The following is a 19,615-nucleotide window of genomic DNA, read 5'->3' on the forward strand; positions in this document are numbered from 1 at the left end:
AAGGAAATATAAGGCTTTAAGAATATAAAATCTCTATAAAATTAGGAGAATAAAGTCCTAAGACACCTAGATATTAAATGCATCTGATGTTACCAAAAGGAAGAAAACAGACATCTTGCCTAAACTTAGTGAAAACTATTAAATTATGCTACATTTTAATTTTATCATGCTACATAGGAAATGAAATTTATTGAAAAATAAGGAACATCTTTCATTTGTATAGTGAAATGCATTTTCATTATTGCTTCTCTTTTACATGTATAGATTATCTCTGTAATGTAATAGTATAGTCAATTTTATGGCTGTGGAAAAAAACCTTTGTAGTGGAAACAATTATTTTTAATCATATTAGAGATCCTCAGCTTTTTCAATAACTACTGTAATGATTGATTTAAGTCTAGATCAGTGATGAGACAAAGTTCATGAAAGGAAAAGCATATCATAGCTGTTGGTGAGGAGAGAAAAATGCCACAATTAACATTGTTTCACAGTTCCAAAGACTATTTAAAGGTACACTTATGGACTTTTTTTTTATTTACCCATTTTAAAAAGTAGACTTTATTTTTAGAGCAGTTTTAAATTCATAGCAAAATCAAGTAGAAAGTTTGCATATACTCTGTGCTCCCACAGATGCACAGTTCCCCCACTACCCGTATCCCACATGAGTGTGGTACAGTTTTTTAAACTGTTAAAGCTACATTGACACATCATCATTGCCCAAGGTCCATGGTTTATTTTAGGGTTCACCCTTGGTGTTGTACAGTCTGTGAAGTTTTGACGAATGTATAATGACATGTATTCACCATTATAATACCATGCAGAATAGTTTCACTGCCCTAAAAATCCTCCCTCCTGCTAACCCCTGAAAACCACTCATCTCTTTATTGACCATAGTTTTGCCTTTTCCAGAATTTCATATAGTTTAAATCATATGGTATGTAGCCTTTTCAAATTATCTTCTTCCATTAGTAATAATAAATTTAAGGTTCCCGCATGTCATTTCACGGCCTGATAGCTTATTTCTTCTTAGAGTTGAATAATATTCCATTGTCTGGATATACCACAGTTTGTTTATCCATTCACCTACTGAAGGAAATCTTCGTTGCTTCTACCTTTTGGCATTTATGAATATAGTTGCTGTAAACATCCGTGTGCAGGTTTTCATATGGGCAAAAGTTTTCAACTCATTTGGGTAAATACCAGAGTGGGATTGCTGGGTATATGGTAAGAGTATGTTTAGTTTTGTAAGAAACTGACAATATGTTTTCCAAAGTGGCTGTACCATTTTGTAGTCACACCATCAGTGAATGAATGTTCTTGGTTTTCCACATCTTTGCCAGAATTTAGTGTTGTTGGTGTTTTTGATTTTTGCCATTTTAGTAAGGCATGTTGTACTTATCTCATTGTCAAATTTGCAATTCCTTAATGCCATGTATGTTGGGCATCTTTTCATATGCTTTTATACCATCTGTATAATCCTTTTCATTGAGGGATCTATTCACATCTTTTGCCTATTTTATTTTATTTTTAGAGAACGAGGGGGGATGGGGGAGGGTAGAGGGAGAGAGAGAATCTTAAGCGGCCCCATGCCCAGCCTGCAGCCAGACATGGGGCTTGATCTCACAACCCTGAGATTATGACCTGAGCTGAAATCAAGAGTCGGATGCTTAACCGACTGAGCTGCCCAGGTGCCCCCCTTTTGCCCATTTTTAAATTGGATTGTTTTTAAATGTTGAACCAGCCATGGATACCTTGGTTGTGGTGTGTATGTGTGTGTGTATATGCACACACACATATATATATTTTGTTGGCTTCTGTTAATATTATTAATATTATGTTGAGTATTTTTACGTCTATGTTCATAAGAAATACTGGCCTATAGTTTTATTTTCTTGTAATGTCTGTCTGGTTTTGGTATTTAAGGTAGTCTTGGACTCATTGAATAAGTTAGGAGGTATTTCCTCTGCTTCTGTCTTCTAGAAGAGATTGTAAAGTGTTGATATAATTCCTTATATGTTTAATAGAATTCACCAGTGAATCCACCTGGGCCTGGTGCTTTCTATTTTCAAAGGTTGTTTACTGTTGATTCAGTAAAGATCTGAATAGGCTTGTATTGATTTCTCCTTGTGTGAGTTTTGGCAGATTGTGTCTTTCGAGGAATTGGTCTATTTCATCTAGCTCATCAAATTTGTAGGCATAGAGTTGTTCATATTATTCCTCTATTACCTTTTTAAGGTCAGTGGGATCTACAGTTGAGTTGTGATGTCACTTAACTTTCATTTCTAATATTAGTAATTTGTGTCTTTTCTCTTTTTCTTAGTTAACCTGGCTAGAGGTTTATTAATTCTTTTTATTTTTTCCCCAGAGAATCAGTATTTGGTCTTGTTGATTTTTCCCTATTGATTTCTTATTTTCAATTTAATTGATTTCTGCTCTAATTCTTATTTCTTCTTCCTTTGGATTTAATTTGCTCTTCTTTTTCTAATTTCCTAAGGGTAGCTTAGATTATTGATTTTAGATCTTTCTTCTTTCACAATTTATGCATCTAATACTAATTTCTCTCTAAGCATTGCTTGCACTGCATCTCGAAACATGAGTTGTATTTTTATTTTCATTTAGTTTAAAATAGTTTTTAATTTCTCTTGAGATTTCTTCTTTGACCTATGTGTCATTAGAAGTATGCTGCTGGGTGTTATACACAACTAATGAGCCATTGAACACTACATCAAAAACTAATGATGTACTATATGTTGGCTAATTGAATTTAAATTAAAAATAAGTAAAAAAATAAAACCACACAAAAAACCAGAAGTATGCTGTTTAAATATTTTGGGATTTTCCAGCCAATTTTCTGTTATGATTTATTTAATGTCATTGTCATCTGGGAACCTATACTATGTGATTTCTATTCTTATAACTTTGTTAAGGTTTTTATGGCCCAGAATGTGGTCTTAGTGAATATTCCATGTGAACCTGACAGTAATGTGTATTCTTCTGTTGTTGGATGAAGTTGATGTCAATTACATTCAATTGCTTGATGATGCTGTTGAGTTCAGTTACGCCCTTACTGATTTTCTGCCTGTTGGAACCAGTATCCAGCATTTCTGATAGAAATGTAGTAAATAAAATGTAGTATAATTTAATAGTTTTCACTAAATTTAGGCAAGATGTCTGTTTTCTTCCTTTTGGTAACATCAAATGCATTTAATAGCTACACATCTTAATGTTGAAGTCTCCTCCTATAATAGTAAATTTCTCTGTATTTCCTTGGAGTTTTAACAGTTTGCCTCATATATTATGATGCTTTGTTGTTAGGTTCATATGCTTTAAGGATTGTTATGTCTTCTTGAGGACTGACTCCTTTATCATTGTGTAGTGCCCTTCTTTATTTGTGATAATTTTCCTTACTCTGAAGTTTGCTCTGCTGGAAATTAATGTAGCTATATTAGTTTTGATTGGTGCTAGCAAAGTATATCTTTCTCTGCTTTTAATCTTTTATGTGTCTTTTATTGAAAGTGGGTTTTTTTGTAGACAGCGTATAATTGAGTATTGTTTTTGATACATTGACAATCTGTTTTATAATTGGTGTATTTAGACCATTGACTTTTACAGTGATTGGTGATATAGTTAGATTGATAACTACCATATTTGTATTCTGTTAGTTGCCCTAATTCTTTATTCCTCTTTTTGTTTATAGTCTTTTTCTGCTTCCTGTGGTTTCAGTTGAGCATTTTATATGCTTCCATTTTCTCTTCTTTCTTAGCAAATCAGTTGTCAGCATTTTAAAAAAAGTGTTTTAGAATTTCCATCTTTCTAGTTACGTTACCCACATATTCTTGCATGTTGTCTGCTTTTTCCATTAGACCCCCTTAGCTTGTTAATTAGAGTTATTTTGTATTGCTGGTAGAAGGAAGGAAAGGAAGGAAGGAAATAATCTAGTGCAGGAAGAAATGAAATAGAGACTAAAAAAAGACAATAGGAAAGATTAATGAAACCAGGAGCTGGTTCTTTGAAAAGATCAACAAAATTGATAACCATTTAGCCAGACTCCTCAAGAAAAAAAGACTCAGATAAATGAAATCAGAAATGAAGGAAGAGAAATAACAACTGACACCTCAAAAATACAAAAGATTTATGAAAGATGATATGCCAACAAGTTCAACAACCTAGAAGAAATGATTAAATTTCTAGAAACATATAAACATATAACCTACCAAGCTGGAACAGGAAAAAAAAAAAAATTGAACAGAACGATTACTAGCAATAAAATTAAATCAAAAACTGCCAACAAATAAAAATACAGGATCAGATGGCTTCACAGGTGAATTCTACGAAACATTTAAAGAAGAGTTAATACTTAACTGTTTTCAGAGTATTTTAAAAAATAGAAGAGGAAGGAAGGCTTCCAAATTCATGCTATGAAGCCGACATTACCCTGATAACCAAAACCAAATAAAGACACTACAAAAAAAGAAAAATAACGGGCTAATATCTCTGAATAAACACAGATGCAGAAATCCTCAACAGGATACTAGCAGACGGAATCCAGCAATACATTAAAAAATAAAATCTTTTACCATGATCAAGTGGGATTTATTCCAGGGATGCAAGAGTGGTTTGGATGGGTCATTATTCAGAAATCAATTAATGTGATATATCACGTTAACAAGAGAAGGGTAAAAACTATATGATTATTTCAATAGATGCAGAAAAAGCATTTGACAAAGTACAACATCCATTCATGATAAAAACTCTCATCAGACTAGGTTTAGGGGGATCATACCTCAACATAATAAAAGCAGTATGTGAAAAACTCATACCTAACCTCATACTCAATGGTGAAAAACTGACAATTTTTTTCTTCTAAGACCAGAAATAAGATAGGGATGTCCATTCTCACTTTTATTCAAAAAGGTATCTAAATTGGTAAGGAAGAAGTAAAGTTGTCACTATTTGCAGATGACATGGTATATTATATGTAGAAAACCCTAAAGACTCCACTAAAAAACTACCAGAACTGATAAAAAAATTCAGTCAAGTCATAGGGTACAAGATTAATATACAGAAATCTGTTGTATTTGTATACACAAAAATGAAGTAGCAGAAAGATAAATTAAGAATACAGCCCCACTTAAAATTACACCAAAAATAATAAAATACCTAGAAATAAACTCAACCAAGGAGGTGAAAGACTTACACTTTGAAAACCATAAAACACTGATGAAAGAAATTAAAAATGACCCAAACAAATGTAAAGATATTTCATGTTCATGGATTGGAAGAACAAAAATTGTTCAAATGTCCATACTACCAAAAGCAGTCTGGAGATTTAATGCAATCCCCTTCAAAATACCAACAACATTTTTCACAGACCAGAACAAATAATCTTGTAATTTCTATGGACCCACAGAAGACTCCAGATAGCCAAAGCAATCTTGAGAAAGAACAACAAAGCTGGAGATATCCCAGTCCCAGATTTCAAGATACACTGCAAAGCTGTAGTAATAAAAAACAGTGTGCTGTTGGCACTAAAATAGACATATAGATCAATGGAATAGAATAGAGTGCCCAGAAAGAAACCCATGCCTATATGATCAATCTGTAATAAAAGAGGCAAGAATATACAATGGAGAGAAGACAGTCTCTTAACAGATGGTGCTGGGAAAACTGGAGAGCTACATGCAAAAGGATGAAACTGGGCCATTGTCTGAAAGCATACACAAAATTAAACTCAAAATGGATTAAAGATCTAAATGTGAGACTCAAAACCATAAAATTCGTAAAAGAAAACATAGGCAATAATTTCTTTGAAATCAATTATAGAAACAATTTTCTAGATGTCTCCTAAGGCAAGGGAAACAAAAGTAAAAATAAGCTATTGGGACTGCGTCAAAATAAAAAGCTTTTGCATAGCAAAGGAAACTCCCATCAACAAAACAACAAGGCAATCCACTGAATGGGAGAAGATATTTGCAAATGATATATCCAACAGGGGGTTCATATCCAAAATATATAAAGAACTTACACAAATCAGTACTAAAAAAACAAGCAATCTGATTAAAAAATGAGTCAGAGGACCTGAATAGACATTTTTCCAAAGAAGACTTACAGATGGCCAATGGACACATGAACAACATCACTAGTCATCAGGATAATGCAAATCAAAACCAGAATGAGAGATCACCACCTTAATAACCTGTCAGAATGGTTAGAATCAAAAAGACAAGAAATAAAAAGTGTTAGGATGTGGAGAAAAAGGAACCTCGTGCACTGTTGGTGGGAATGCAGATTGATGCAGCCACTATGGAAAACAGTGTGGAGGCTTCTCAAAAAATTAAAAATGAACTACCTTATGATCCAGGAATCACACTACTGGGTATTTACCCAAGGAAAACAAAATCACTAATTCACAAAAGTTTATATATCCCTATGTTTATTGCAGCATTATTTTATAATAATCAAGATAAGGGAACAACTCAAGTGTCCATTGACTGATGAGTGGATAAAGAAGATATTGTGTATATATATGCAATAGGATATTACTCAGCCAAAAAAAGAATGTGATCGTTCCATTTTACAACAGCATGGATGGACCTAGAGGGTAAAATGCTAAGTGAAATAAGGCAGACAGAGAAACAAAAACCATACGATTTCACTCATATGCGGAATTTAAGAAACAAAATAAATGAAAAAAGAGGCAGACAAAAAAAGGCTTAAATACAGAGAACAAACTGATGGTTGCCAGAAGGAAGGTGGAGGTGGGTGGGAGGATATGTGAAATAGATAAAGGGGATTAAGAGTATACTTATGTTGATGAACATTGAGTGATGTTTAGAATTGTTGAATTCAAGAAAATTCAACAATAAAGATATGCCCAAATATATATCATACGAAAATCTTTGCAGGCACTTGGGATCTTAAATATAGATGGTCTTTTAGAGATGGTACAATCCAACCTTGTTAAATTCAGAGAATTATATGAGTCCCAGATATGATAACAAAATCCAAAAAACTATTAGGATAAAACAGATATTTCTCAATTTATAGAGGTAATGAGTTTTTTTAGGTTAGGCTTTTAGTCCTGTTTTTTTTTTTTTTTTTCATAGTGATTGTAGAACGGGGGTAAAATGACAATTTAAAATTTGCCTAAATTATTTTTCCTAAAACTGAAATAGTTGTACTTTAAGGATTATTTAAATTTGACAAGTTAAAATTAAATATCTAATGTGTTTCATGTAATTTATAAACCCATTTCATGATATATTCAAAGTGCTGAATGGAAAGAGTCTACAGCCAAGAATACTCTATCCAGCAAGACTATCATTCAGGATATCATTTTAACTTTAGGTGGGAAGAGTTTCCCAGACAAAAACAAAAGGAGTTCATGACCACAAAACCAGCCCTGCAGGAAATATTAAAGGGGTTTCTAAGGCAAAAGAGAGACCAAAAGGGACAAAGACAAGAAAGGATCAGAGAAAATCTCCAGAAATGACATAACATGTATTCAAAACAAAGATTCAAATTTATGGGAAGAGTTCTTAGTAATCAAGGTAATGGGAGCTGCATAAATCCTGATTCCCTCAACATAATTTCCAAAAAATCAATACAGAAAAGCATGAAGAACAAATAAAATTATATGAAACCTACAAGCTTGGCACAACTAGAAGGCAAACATGTCCAAATTCATTTTAACTTTAGGAAAATATTACCAAGTTACAGTGTGCTATTTTCTTAAACTTCTGCAAGTCTTTGACATGAGCAAGCATACTTCAGGAAAAACTATGTGGAAGGGAGAAAAGACTTTGTGACTGTCTAAAGTTGATTTGAAATCATTACTAAAAAAGGGAAGTCTACCCTAATAAGTACAAAAATTCTGAAAAATACTACTTGTAGATCAAACAGACCAAAGGTAAAGGACTTAAAATTTATGTGATATTCAGGGAAGTAGTCTTGGGAAGGTAACTGTTTGGAGGAAAGGAGGATATAAAGGAAGGCAGAGGTAATCTTTGGAAAGTGCTTATTGAATGGAAAAGAAAGGAAGAGATACAGAAATCCTTCAAGATAAAAAAAAATACAAAAAAATATATTCAGTGATACAAAACTCCTCTCCCTACTGCTGATACCTTAAAAAAAGACTTCCATTAAAGAGACCATACTGAACTCCACCCTCCCACTGCCAGTTCTTCCCATTGTAATTCAGTGAGGCCAGTAATCTTCACCTATGCAAAGTACTATAAAGAAGAAAACAAAATGATAATTAATAGCTGTTCAGGAGATGAAGTTGTTGCCCCCAAACAATGAAAAAATGGAAAAAACCTGATAAATGATAACTCCAAGCTGAAACAGTTCTCCATAAATAAGTGTTTAGAAATGTGACAGATTAAAAAAAATCATCATTCAGAATTTGGAAGTACTAAGAATAGAATTGGCTTTTTTCAAAGGTATAACGATGAAACAAAGTGATTAAACTCCAGAAAGAAAAAAAAAAGATAACATATCAAAACAAAGACTAAATTACACAGTGACCACAGAAGACTAGATTCAAATGAAACCTTAAGATTACTGAAGGAAAGCAGGAAAACAACTAAGTGGAAATGAGATGTTTGTTCAGGGGGTTATAGAGAAGGTGTTTGAAAAGGGAGGTAGGTTAGAGAGGTCCAGCTTACATATAATTGCAGTTCCCTGGAACATCTCACTGTGCCTGAAGTTCAGAGAATGTTGGGAACATGTCAGATGGACACAGGAGCCAACATAGTGGGTCTCTCACTGGTAAAATCAAAGACAATTTAAACATCAAAAGAAATAGAGATATTAATTGATTATAATGATAGAATAAGATAACCTATGAGTTGATACTGACATGAATGAGTAAATGCATACATGGAGGAAAAGCAAACTGTCTTACAATAAAATGCAAATAAGAGTAAATGTAGATATTATGTATTATGAAATTAGAAAACCCCCATTTGACAACCACCTAGTAATTTTTTAGTCAAGAATCAAGAATGGATGTTACAATCAGTTTGTTAAAGTTTGAAATAGGATATTTACATAGAAATTTTCACAAGATACTTATTAATTACAAGAGGGAAAATAGTAACTTTGCAGGGGAAAAAAATTTGACAGACACTACCTTAACCAAGTTAACAATACCAGTTACAGGACAAATAGATGTCATGTGGATTTTCATGTGATATATTGTGGACAGAACATCACTTCTAAGTTGTTCCTGCCAAAAATGTAGTCAAAACCTAATCAGAAAGAAACATTAGACAAAGTCAAATTGAGAGACATATGACAATATAAATGGCCTGTATTCTGCACAAGTACCAAGGTCCTGAAAAACAAAAACTGAGGAAATGGTTCAGATTAAAGAGGATGCCTTTGGCGATGTTTCTAGGAAGAAGTTGCTGTGGCTGAAGTCGAAGAGTTTGCTGCCTGTGTTCTCCTCTAGGATTTTGATGGACTCCTGTCTCACCTTTAGGTCTTTCAACCATTTTGAGTCTATTTTTGTGTGTGGTGTAAGGAAATGGTCCAGTTTCATTCTTCTGCATGTGGCTGTCCAATTTTCCCAACACCATTTGTTGAAGAGAGTGTCTTTTTTCCATTGGACATTCTTTCCTGCTTTGTCAAAGATTAGTTGACTGTAGAATTGAGGGTCCATTTCTGGGTTCTCTATTCTGTTCCATTGAACTATTTGTTTTTGTGCCAGTACCATACTGTCTTGATGATGACAGCTTTGTAATAGAGCTTGAAGTCCGGAATTGGGATGCCACCAGCTTTGCTTTTCTTTTTCAACATTCCTCTGGCTATTCAGGGTCTTATCTGGTTCCATACAAATTTTAGGATTATTTGTTCCATTTCTTTGAAAAAAGTTGATGGTATTTTGATAGGTATTGCATTAAATGTGTAGCATTGACATCTTCACAATATTTGTTCTTCCAATCCATGAGCATGGAACATTTTTCCATTTCTTTGTGTCTTCCTCAATTTCGTTCATGAGTATTTTATAGTTTTCTGAGTACAGATTCTTTGCCTCTTTGGTTAGATTTATTCCTAGGTATCTTATGGTTTTGGGTGCGATTGTAAATGGGACCGACTCCTTAATTTCTCTTCACCACTCCAGCAACCCTCAGTTTGTTTCCTGAGATTAAGAATTCCTCATATCCGTGAGATCATATATATGTCTTTCTCTGATTGACTTATTTCGCTTAGCATAATACCCTCTAGTTCCATCCACATCGTTGCAAATGGCAAGATTTCGGGGTTTTTTTTTATGGCTGCGTAATATTCCATTGTATATATACACCACATCTTCTTTATCCATTCATCTGTTGATGGACGTCTTGGCTCTTTCCATAGTTTGCCTATTGTGGACATTGCTGCTATAAACATTGGGGTGCATGTGCCCCTTCGGATCACTACATTTGTATCTTTGGGGTAAATACCCAGTAGTGCAATTGCTGGGTTTGTAGGGTAGCTCTATTTTCAAGTTTTTGAGGAACCTGCATACTGTTTTCCAGAGTGGCTGCACCAGCTTGCATTCCCACCAACAGTGTAGGAGGGTTCCCCTTTCTCCGCATCCCCACCAACATCTGTCGTTTCCTGACTTGTTAATTTTAGCCATTCTGACTGGTGTGAGGTGGTATCTCATTGAGGTTTTGATTTGGATTTCCCTGATGCCGAGTGATGTTGAGCACTTTTTCATGTGTCTGTTGGCCATTTGGATGTCTTCTTTGGAAAAATGTCTGTTCATGTCTTCTGCCCATTTCTTGATTGGATTATTTGTTCTTTGGGTGTTGAGTTTGGTAAGTTTTTTGTAGAGTTTGGATACTAGCCCTTTATCTGATATGTCATTTGCAAATATCTTCTCCCATTCTTTCGGTTTTCTTTTGGTTTTGTTGACTGTTTCCTTTGCTATGCAAAAGCTTTTTATCCTAATGAAGTCCCAATAGTTCATTTTTGCCCTTGCTTCCCTCGCCATATGCAAACAATGAATCATGGAACACTACATCAAAAACTAATGATGTATGGTGATTAACATAACATAATAAAATAAAATTAAAAGAGGATGCAGTTTTCAGAAAGTAACATCTAATTCTGGATTGGATCCTGTACTAGGGGGAAAAAAAGGAAATTAGTGGGATAATTGAGAAATTTGAATAATGTTTGTAGATTAGATGATAGTACTGTATACTTGTGTTCTGATTTTGATAATTTTGTTTGTTCTTGTTTTTAAGAAAATATTTAGGGGCAAAGGGACCTTGTAACCTCTTCCTTAGTCCAAAGGATTCAGAAAAAAAAATTGTGTGTGTGTTTTATTTAGGGAAGACAAACATGGTAAAATGTTAACAGGTGGGGAGTTTGGTTGAAGATATATCAAAAATGTGTTTTTTGAAAATTTTCTGTAAATTTGAAGTTATTGCAAAATACGGGGATGACAAAACAGTTTATAAGAATATAAAGTTAATTTTATATTATTAATCTCCTATAAGTTGCTAGCAGTAAACCAGAGTGTTTAAAAATAGACTAAGTGCTATAGATAAAATGAGAAAGATTTCATTTATGAAAGTTGAAAGTGAAATATTAATATTCTAGTTTTCAATGTAATCTCTTTGGTGTCATCATTGAAATATAAGTGTGTTCTTGTACACATTTTTCTAGTTACTGAAAAAGCTCTTTTAGACCTATGGTAAATTGGAGGAATAGAGAGGGTGTTTTTATAAATTGAGTCCCTTCCTCCAATAACTCCTTCCTTCATCTTGAATGCCTTCTTATTGATAACTTAGAAGAAATATTTTTGAATAAGTATTTTTGGAAAGGACAGCAGGGACTGGCATACTCTTTTTACTGATAGTGAACTATCTTTTTTTTTTAAGATTTTATTTATTTGAGGGGGGGGAGAGAGAGAGAGCATGAGCAGGGGGAAGGGGGAAAGGGAGAGGCAGACTCCTGGCTGAGCAGGGAGCCTGATGTGGGGCTCAATCCCGTGACCCTGGGATCATGACCTAAGCCAAAGGCTGATGCTTAACTGAGTGAGACATCCAGGCATCCCTAGTTTTTGTTTTAAAGAATTTTCTCCAGTCATGCTTAATGGATATTCTGAAGCAGCATTACTTGTCTCAATTTTAATACTGTCTTGTTCATAGCTCACTTAATTTAAAAGCCTTTGAGTAGAGTAAGAATTATTCTCAGAAGAAATGCTTTGTTGATTGTCATTTTCTTCCTCTTCTTAGTACTAGAAGTAATGGAAAAACATTTCTGACTTAACCTTTGCTAAATTCAGAATTTTAAGTGCAGAAAGTACATCTAAGTGCATCTCAAGACATAAATGATTTCAAAAATTTCATACATTTATCAATAGTAATAATAAAACTATTATTAAATAGTTTTAATAATGGCATTCTTATATTCATTATATTCTTAAAATGGCATGATACAATGCCAGGATTCTGAGAAACAGTATTGTAATCAGTAATAGAAGTTTAAAACTTTTTAATGACAAATATTATGTAAACAAAGTTAACATGTAAGTGGGGAATTTGAGAAAGTATTTGTAAAACATAGTTAACATATCTGTCTAAGGAGCTTTTACTTAGATAAGTAAAAAAATCACAGAACATGAAAATGGTCAAAAGATGGGAAGTTATAGAGAAACCAAATCCCAAATGACAACAAATATAAGAAAAAGATATCTAACCACTACTAGTTAGGAGGTATATATTTAAGAAATGAGATTTTTATTTTACATCTATCATACTAGCAAAACAGTTGTAACATTTGTATGAAAAAGTACCTTAGTATACCATTTGACTTAGAGGCATATCCACAAGGTGTGGGTGAATGAGTAAAATAAAATAAAGAGTATTGATAGAGTCCCTATTTTGTCAAATGCTGCCAAATCCATTATGTATGTATACATGTATATGTGAATATGGTTATATGATCTTGCGCAAAAGTGTGGGAATGAAAAATACTAAGTTGAAAACACTGGTAAAGGGGTTTATGTTGGTGCAGGTAGGGAGGCATCCATAAAACACTATTTCCATATATATGCATTTATATAAAATTATCTATTTGTGTATTTATATTGTGAGGATATTTTAAAAGATTAAATAATGATAAGAGATTTATTTTCACAAGGTGAGGAAAGGAACCAGTAGGCACATGTAGTGTGAAGAGTGTTCCACAAGGAGGGAAAATAGCAAAGTTCCTAAAGAAGAAAGTAGCTGGTGGTTAAGGAAGACACACACATGCACATATAAGTACACACACAAACACAGCAGTGAGGCTTAATGGATGTAAAGGAGAGTGAAGGGAAATAACTTCAGACAGAGAGTTTGAGGCCATATAATTTATTTTGTTTACTTAATGAGTTAGTTGGGATATTACTTTCAGTGCAGTAAAAAGCTCTAAACTTCTACTTAAACAATTTGATTTATGTTTCAAAAATATCACTTGGTTATCCAAAGGATACAAGCATAGTCATTTGAAGGGGCACATGCACTTCAATGAGTGAAGAAAGGACATGAGAATAGACAGTAACGAAGTGGTGAGGTAAATGGATTGGAGGACTGGATAAAGGTTAAAAAATTTCTGGAGAGATAATACAAAATAGGAGAGCTGGATAGGCAAAATGGAATACATGAAATTGAGATTTTGGAGGTGATGTGATTATTGGTGATGGCAGAGTTAAAGGTGTGACAGTAGGAGTAGGTGTTTGACATGTGGTGGAAGTGGATCATTTGGAGGTTGGGGGAGGTTTTTGCAATGATTTTTTTTTTTTTAACTCAGATACTGAAGTCACCAGAGATAAGAGTAAGGATAGAAAGAGAAGTACCAGCTGAGAGTTATCAGTACATGAGGGGGTCACTTGGTGCCCATCACAAGGAGAATTATTGGGTGGTATAAATTTCATGGTGTGACCTTCAAAATACCTGGGGCTTTTGAAGGGGAAGGAAGGAAAAATAACTTGTAAGACAGAAGAGAGAGCAAAAAGGACTTACTTATCTTCCAGGTTCTTGACCATAGTGGATGTAATATTTTAAAACAAACCAACAAAAATTGGTCTCTATTTGAAAGGACTTCAGGTGACAGGTTTCAGTTGGAAGCGAAGAAATATTCAAAGAAGAATTTGAGGACATTGGGGAATTTGTTGACCCTACACTGAATTTTAAACTGGATGATAAGGGGCCAGTGGTCAACTGTGTCCTCTGGTTCTTTGCCTTCTGCAGCAGATTGGCAGCCAGGGATAAAGGAAAACCTCCTCAGGGGAGTGCTTTATCAGGAGTTATAAGTTAAATGTAGGACTGTAGTCTTGTGGCAGATGGGGGGAGTAAGAGGCTCATGTGGAACATGAGGCTAGGAACCTTTTTCAACTTTGGAATCTGACACAGAATTAAAAGAGGACTCATCTTTAGATAGCTTATATTCAAGTACTACTAGTGCTTTTACTAAAAATACACCCTTTTTTTTCTTTGATTGTCTAGGTTACTTTTACAAAGAGAAAGTTTGGATTAATGAAGAAAGCCTATGAACTTAGTGTGCTCTGTGACTGTGAAATAGCACTCATCATTTTCAACAGCTCTAACAAACTGTTTCAGTATGCCAGCACTGACATGGACAAAGTTCTTCTCAAGTATACAGAGTATAATGAACCTCATGAAAGCAGAACCAACTCGGATATTGTTGAGGTAACACATATATTCTAGTAATGTCTGAATTGAAGATATAATTAAATTTTCCATTTAATAACTTTTAAAAGTGTCAGATTGCTTCACATCCAAATTATAAATCAGTTATATATAGTTATAAAATACACAAAAATATATTTTTATATACATATGTAAAATTTATTTTTTTTTCTCCGAATCATTTCTTGGGATGATCTGATTATTGCTATAATAATATATACATATATATTTTTTTCTCTGAATCATTTGTTAGAAGGATCTGATTATTGCTATGTAATGACCCACTTATGCTATAAACATACCCTGTTTGAGACAAAAACAACTAGACTGTTGTACTGTGTACAGCAGTATAATACATTTTACCTATGATTATTTTGTATGAGTTTTAAAGTTAACATAAGAAGCTATATCACTTGGAATAGTATGAAGTTACAGTTTTAATATGTCTTAATCATTTCATTATGTCAGTGACTACCCACAATTTTAAACACTAGTGGAAGAAAATGACATAAATAATATTTCTGTTTTGTGACTAGTACTTTAGTTGTTGGCGGGGGGAGAGATTCTCCATTTTTTTTTTTCCCTTATCTGCTGTCCTACAGTATTTCTAATAATTCTGCCAACCTAATTAAAGTGAAAATAAAAAGAATTTTTTGGAATTATTTCCATGTTACTCAGAAATAGTGTTTTAAAACAAAACCTTCAAAAAGGAGAATCTGTATGCTTTCCCCTTTCTCTTCTGTAAAATATTTTTATAAAAGATAATTTTCCATTCATATTTCTAAAGGCATTTTAAATTAGTTTAATACTTTTGTCTTTTTGTTTACATTTAGAGATTTTGTATCATTTTTATTCAAAAGAGGGAACTTTTCCCCCACTACTTCAAAAGTTATATACTTTGGTTTAGTTTTTGTAATATTAGAAAACTATTTCAGTAAATTAGGGATTTCCTTGGTGAAAATACTAAAACCATGTGGAACGATGCAGAACTAACTACAAAGGAAGAAATGAAGTCCTAATGTATTTGAGTAATTCGAGTAATTAAAATTAAGATAAAGATTCTTTAACTATTTTATTGTGTAGGAATCTAATTTACCTGCCTCCACTGATTAAATGCATTTAAAATTTCCCCTATACCTATTACTCTACTGCAACCATTCCTTTTTGGACAGTAATTGATTTAGTTTGTTACTGCAAAAAAAAAAAAAATCTACATATAATTAAAAAAACACTTGTTACTTTTTAGCAGTTAATCAGTTGTTTGCAGTGAGAAGTAAAAGCATCTTATAATTACAGCTATAACTCATCTCTGTTGCTTGTTCCCCACAGTTTTATTTAAATGGTTCATTGCTATGAATAGCCCCTGAAATGTGTATGAAGCTTTTGATTTTGCTTTTGTTGATCACTTCAGTTAAACAACATGGTTACATCTTAGCCAAACCCCTTAATGCAGTTATGATTATATCAGTTTTAAGTTACTTTATATTATTTAGCATTTGTGGCATATCTTATCACTTATGTGCAATACAAATTAGACTCTTTCCTTATTTTACCATAATGCATTTTGAATCGTGATTTTATAAATTATGGGATCATTATTTGGGTAGTCTTTATCAGAGCCTTCATAACTGGATTCCCTTGTAATGGAGAAGGATCCCTGGTGGGTTTAATTCAAAATGACATCTTATTTTAAAAATCTCTGTATCTTATCAAACGCTCCACTGCCTAAGTCAAAGAAATAGAGTTGACTTTAATAATGCCAACAAATAGATATTCAAGCTAGTTTCGTTGTAGAAGGCAGCCACCTCCTTAACCCTAACTACTCTGCTCTTTCATTGCAGCAGTTGTTGTTCTTGGCCCCTGGAAGTTGAGGGTGCTTCGCACAGCCTAAAGCTTACTTCCTTAGAGAATATGAAGAATATAGTCTGATTTAATCCTCACAGAATTTCCAAACTACCTCAGTCTTCATCTCTGTTGTGGTCAGCAATCAAAGTGTAAGAGAGTAAATCCCAAACATGTTTTAGCAGTCTCCTATATTACAGTTTACTTCAGTGTGAAGGAAAACTTTTGCAGGTCAATTATCAATTGGGATTTTGATGTTTTCTTTTTAATTGAATTTCTTAGATACAAGTGAACATGAATATTATCAATAGTTCTTTATGGAGTTCTGAATTATATAAATACAATTTATAGAAGACACATTGGCTTGTAAGGGATCAGTTTGTTGGTAGGATAAATTATAAGGCTGAATTTACCTTGTATGTTAAGCTTCCTGAATTAATCTTCATTATAAAACAATAGTGGTTATCCTAGATATTCTTTCTTCCACATATGAAAGTAATGCAATTGCAGCCTCACTAGTGGTGTGCACATATCCGAGTTCCTTTTATCAGTGGTGGTCATGGCTTATATGGTGCAGCTACAAAGATTGTTGTGAACCAAAGTAAGATTCTAGGACAAGAGTAATGACAAATACATATAGACCTTCCTATGGGCCAGGCGCTTCCAAGTGTTTTTACAAATACCTCATTTAAAGAATGAGAATACCATTATAAGTATTTTTTCATATAGTTTCCTTTCAAATAGTTGTAGTAATCGGAAGCATACTTTTTGTCCATTTGTTTATTTAACAGAAATATTTGAGGGGCTCCTGTGTACTATGGACTCTGCAAAGTGATGTTATTTAGCGATTTTCTAATTCAGGCCCCAAGACTCTTCTTTCTACTCATAGTTTCGTAAACCAGTGAGATACACTTGTATTAACTGAAGATTTTATATCTGTGAACTTTTAATAAGTTGGCATAACATTCTGGATGGGCTGAAAAAGCCATCTCCTGGGACTGAGTTCATCAGCAGTAAATGGAAGCATAAACAACTATAAGTGACCCATGTTAGAGTGTTTCCTAATATAATATGGTCCACAGTGAGACTAACTGAAAACTTTGAGAACAACCTTCATAAGGCCTCTAACCCGAATTCACCTATTTCCTATTGCAAGTTAGTCTTTAAGATCAGTAGGATTTTACTTTCCCCCATGTTACTGAAAAGCCACACCTGCAAGGATGTGCATGTGTTAGGCCTATGGAATTAGATCTAGTATGTTTTCTGGGAACACAGTGGAATAAGTATATTAAAAGTAGTTGGTATTTGAATTTTATGATGATAAGCTCACATTTTATCTGTCTTTTGATTTTAACCTCGAGTATTAGAAACCCATCTACAGAATGGTGTTCTGTCTTTGCTGTCCCTTGTTTCACATTACTTATATTTTAAAACTAGTTTCTTAAAATTTTAATTTTAACAATTATAGTTGATAAAAAATTACTTCTATATGGCTTTTTAAAAAATCAACAGCATTCACATATTTTAAATTGCATTTAGATATTTTGAAGTCTGTAGTGTCCTGTGGGACATGTATATCTCCTATATTGAGAAAGCTAAATAAATGAAAATGGAAACTTACACATTAGTAAATTAGGAGAGTGTCATTAAGATAAACTTTATAAGAGACTTCATAACTGGATTTCTTTATAATGGAGAGTATTGCTGCTGTGTTAATGGCATCTTATTTGAAAATGCTTATACACTGCTTTTTAGGAGTTTATTCCTTACAAAAGATGAATTTTACTACTTTATTTCCTATATTTCATTAGGAGACATTCTATAAAGAATGTCATCAGAGATATACATTATATCTTTCCATGTTATTAAGCATTAATGCAAAAATATGTGGCTAACTTTTTGTGTGGTAATTTAATTGAAATGTACAAAGACAATGTTATAACCCCCATATCTCTTTTCAGTAAATTAAGATTGAAAAGCTTGTGAACTGTAGTATGCAATTTTATAAGAACACTGGATTTATCTTAGAGTATTAGAAACTAGTAATGAAACTCACCAGTTGGTCACCATTATTCATATACGTGTGTGTATATATACTTTGTGTTTATGATAAACAAAAGCCTAGGACCAATAGAAGGGTTCTGCATCAAAATAAAAATTATGCTAAAGCCATGAAGTGAGGATTTTAGCAGCTGTTACTCAACAAATCCCCGAGATTACTTTTGTATCCACTTTTCTCTTTCTTTCACTTTGCAGGAATATTTGAAATATTATATATTCCTGTGTATAATATTTTAAAAATAGTTATGACTTGGTGATATTGGAGAATATTCAGCAAATAGCTTATGTGGTGATTCATATCACTGTGCTGTTATTTAAGAATGTAAGAGACCGTGGCCATTTATTTCTTTAGTTGATATCTTATAAACTGTTCCCAGATAGAAGTATCTTCCTCATGACAGGAATACTATAGTACTTAAAAAAAAAATTCGTCTTGCATTATCTCGTTTGAGCTTCATATCCAAGGTAAGCTTTTTCAGAAGTGGAGATTGAGACTCCATTAAATTACTTGCCCAGAGTCATGTAGCAATTTAGTGGCAGAAGTAGGATTAGAACCTGGCTCTTTGACATTATAACTTCCCATTGCTCCCCAGTTTATTGAATCCATTGGAGCTCCAGAACATTTCACTAGAAATGGATAAGGATTTTGTATATAAGTCAGTGATATATAACATGTAGCAAACTTGAATGAGTTTTCCTCAATAATTAACGGAAAATGAGTGGGGATAATTGCAATAAGAATAATAGATGACATTTATCTAGTTGCTAACATAACCTGGTACTGTTCCAAGGGCTTTTATTTATTTTATCTGATTGAACCCTCTTATTGTCCCCATTTCACAGATGAGGAATTTGAGACACAGTGATAAATGAAGTAAGATGACAATCATTTGGATTCTAAAGGAAGAGAAAATCTGCTTTTTTTGAGTCTTAATTATTCCTGCCTACTTTCAGATTACAAAGGAATTTAGAAATGATCAATATCTTAAAAGAGAGGAAGATGGGATCAGTATATGATG

General features: G+C 33.3%; 1 protein-coding gene across 6 annotated transcripts in view; it reads left to right on the plus strand.

Annotated features, from left to right (window-relative positions):
- The window catches only part of MEF2A (myocyte enhancer factor 2A), a 172,365-nt gene that overhangs the window by 91,436 nt on the left and 61,314 nt on the right, over positions 1 to 19,615 (plus strand). For all 6 annotated transcript variants that reach the window (XM_088024962.1, XM_088024963.1, XM_028122784.2 and 3 more), the window contains exon 4: positions 14,490 to 14,693. In XM_088024962.1, the coding sequence (XP_087881088.1) occupies positions 14,490 to 14,693 (204 nt within the window). The remainder of the gene's footprint in view (positions 1 to 14,489; positions 14,694 to 19,615) is intronic.

This window comes from Eumetopias jubatus, unplaced genomic scaffold (genome assembly GCF_037043125.1).
Source record: "Eumetopias jubatus isolate StellerSeaLion01/CBP00866 unplaced genomic scaffold, mEumJub1_p1.0 scaffold_7, whole genome shotgun sequence".
Classification (NCBI taxonomy): Eukaryota; Metazoa; Chordata; class Mammalia; order Carnivora; family Otariidae; genus Eumetopias; species Eumetopias jubatus.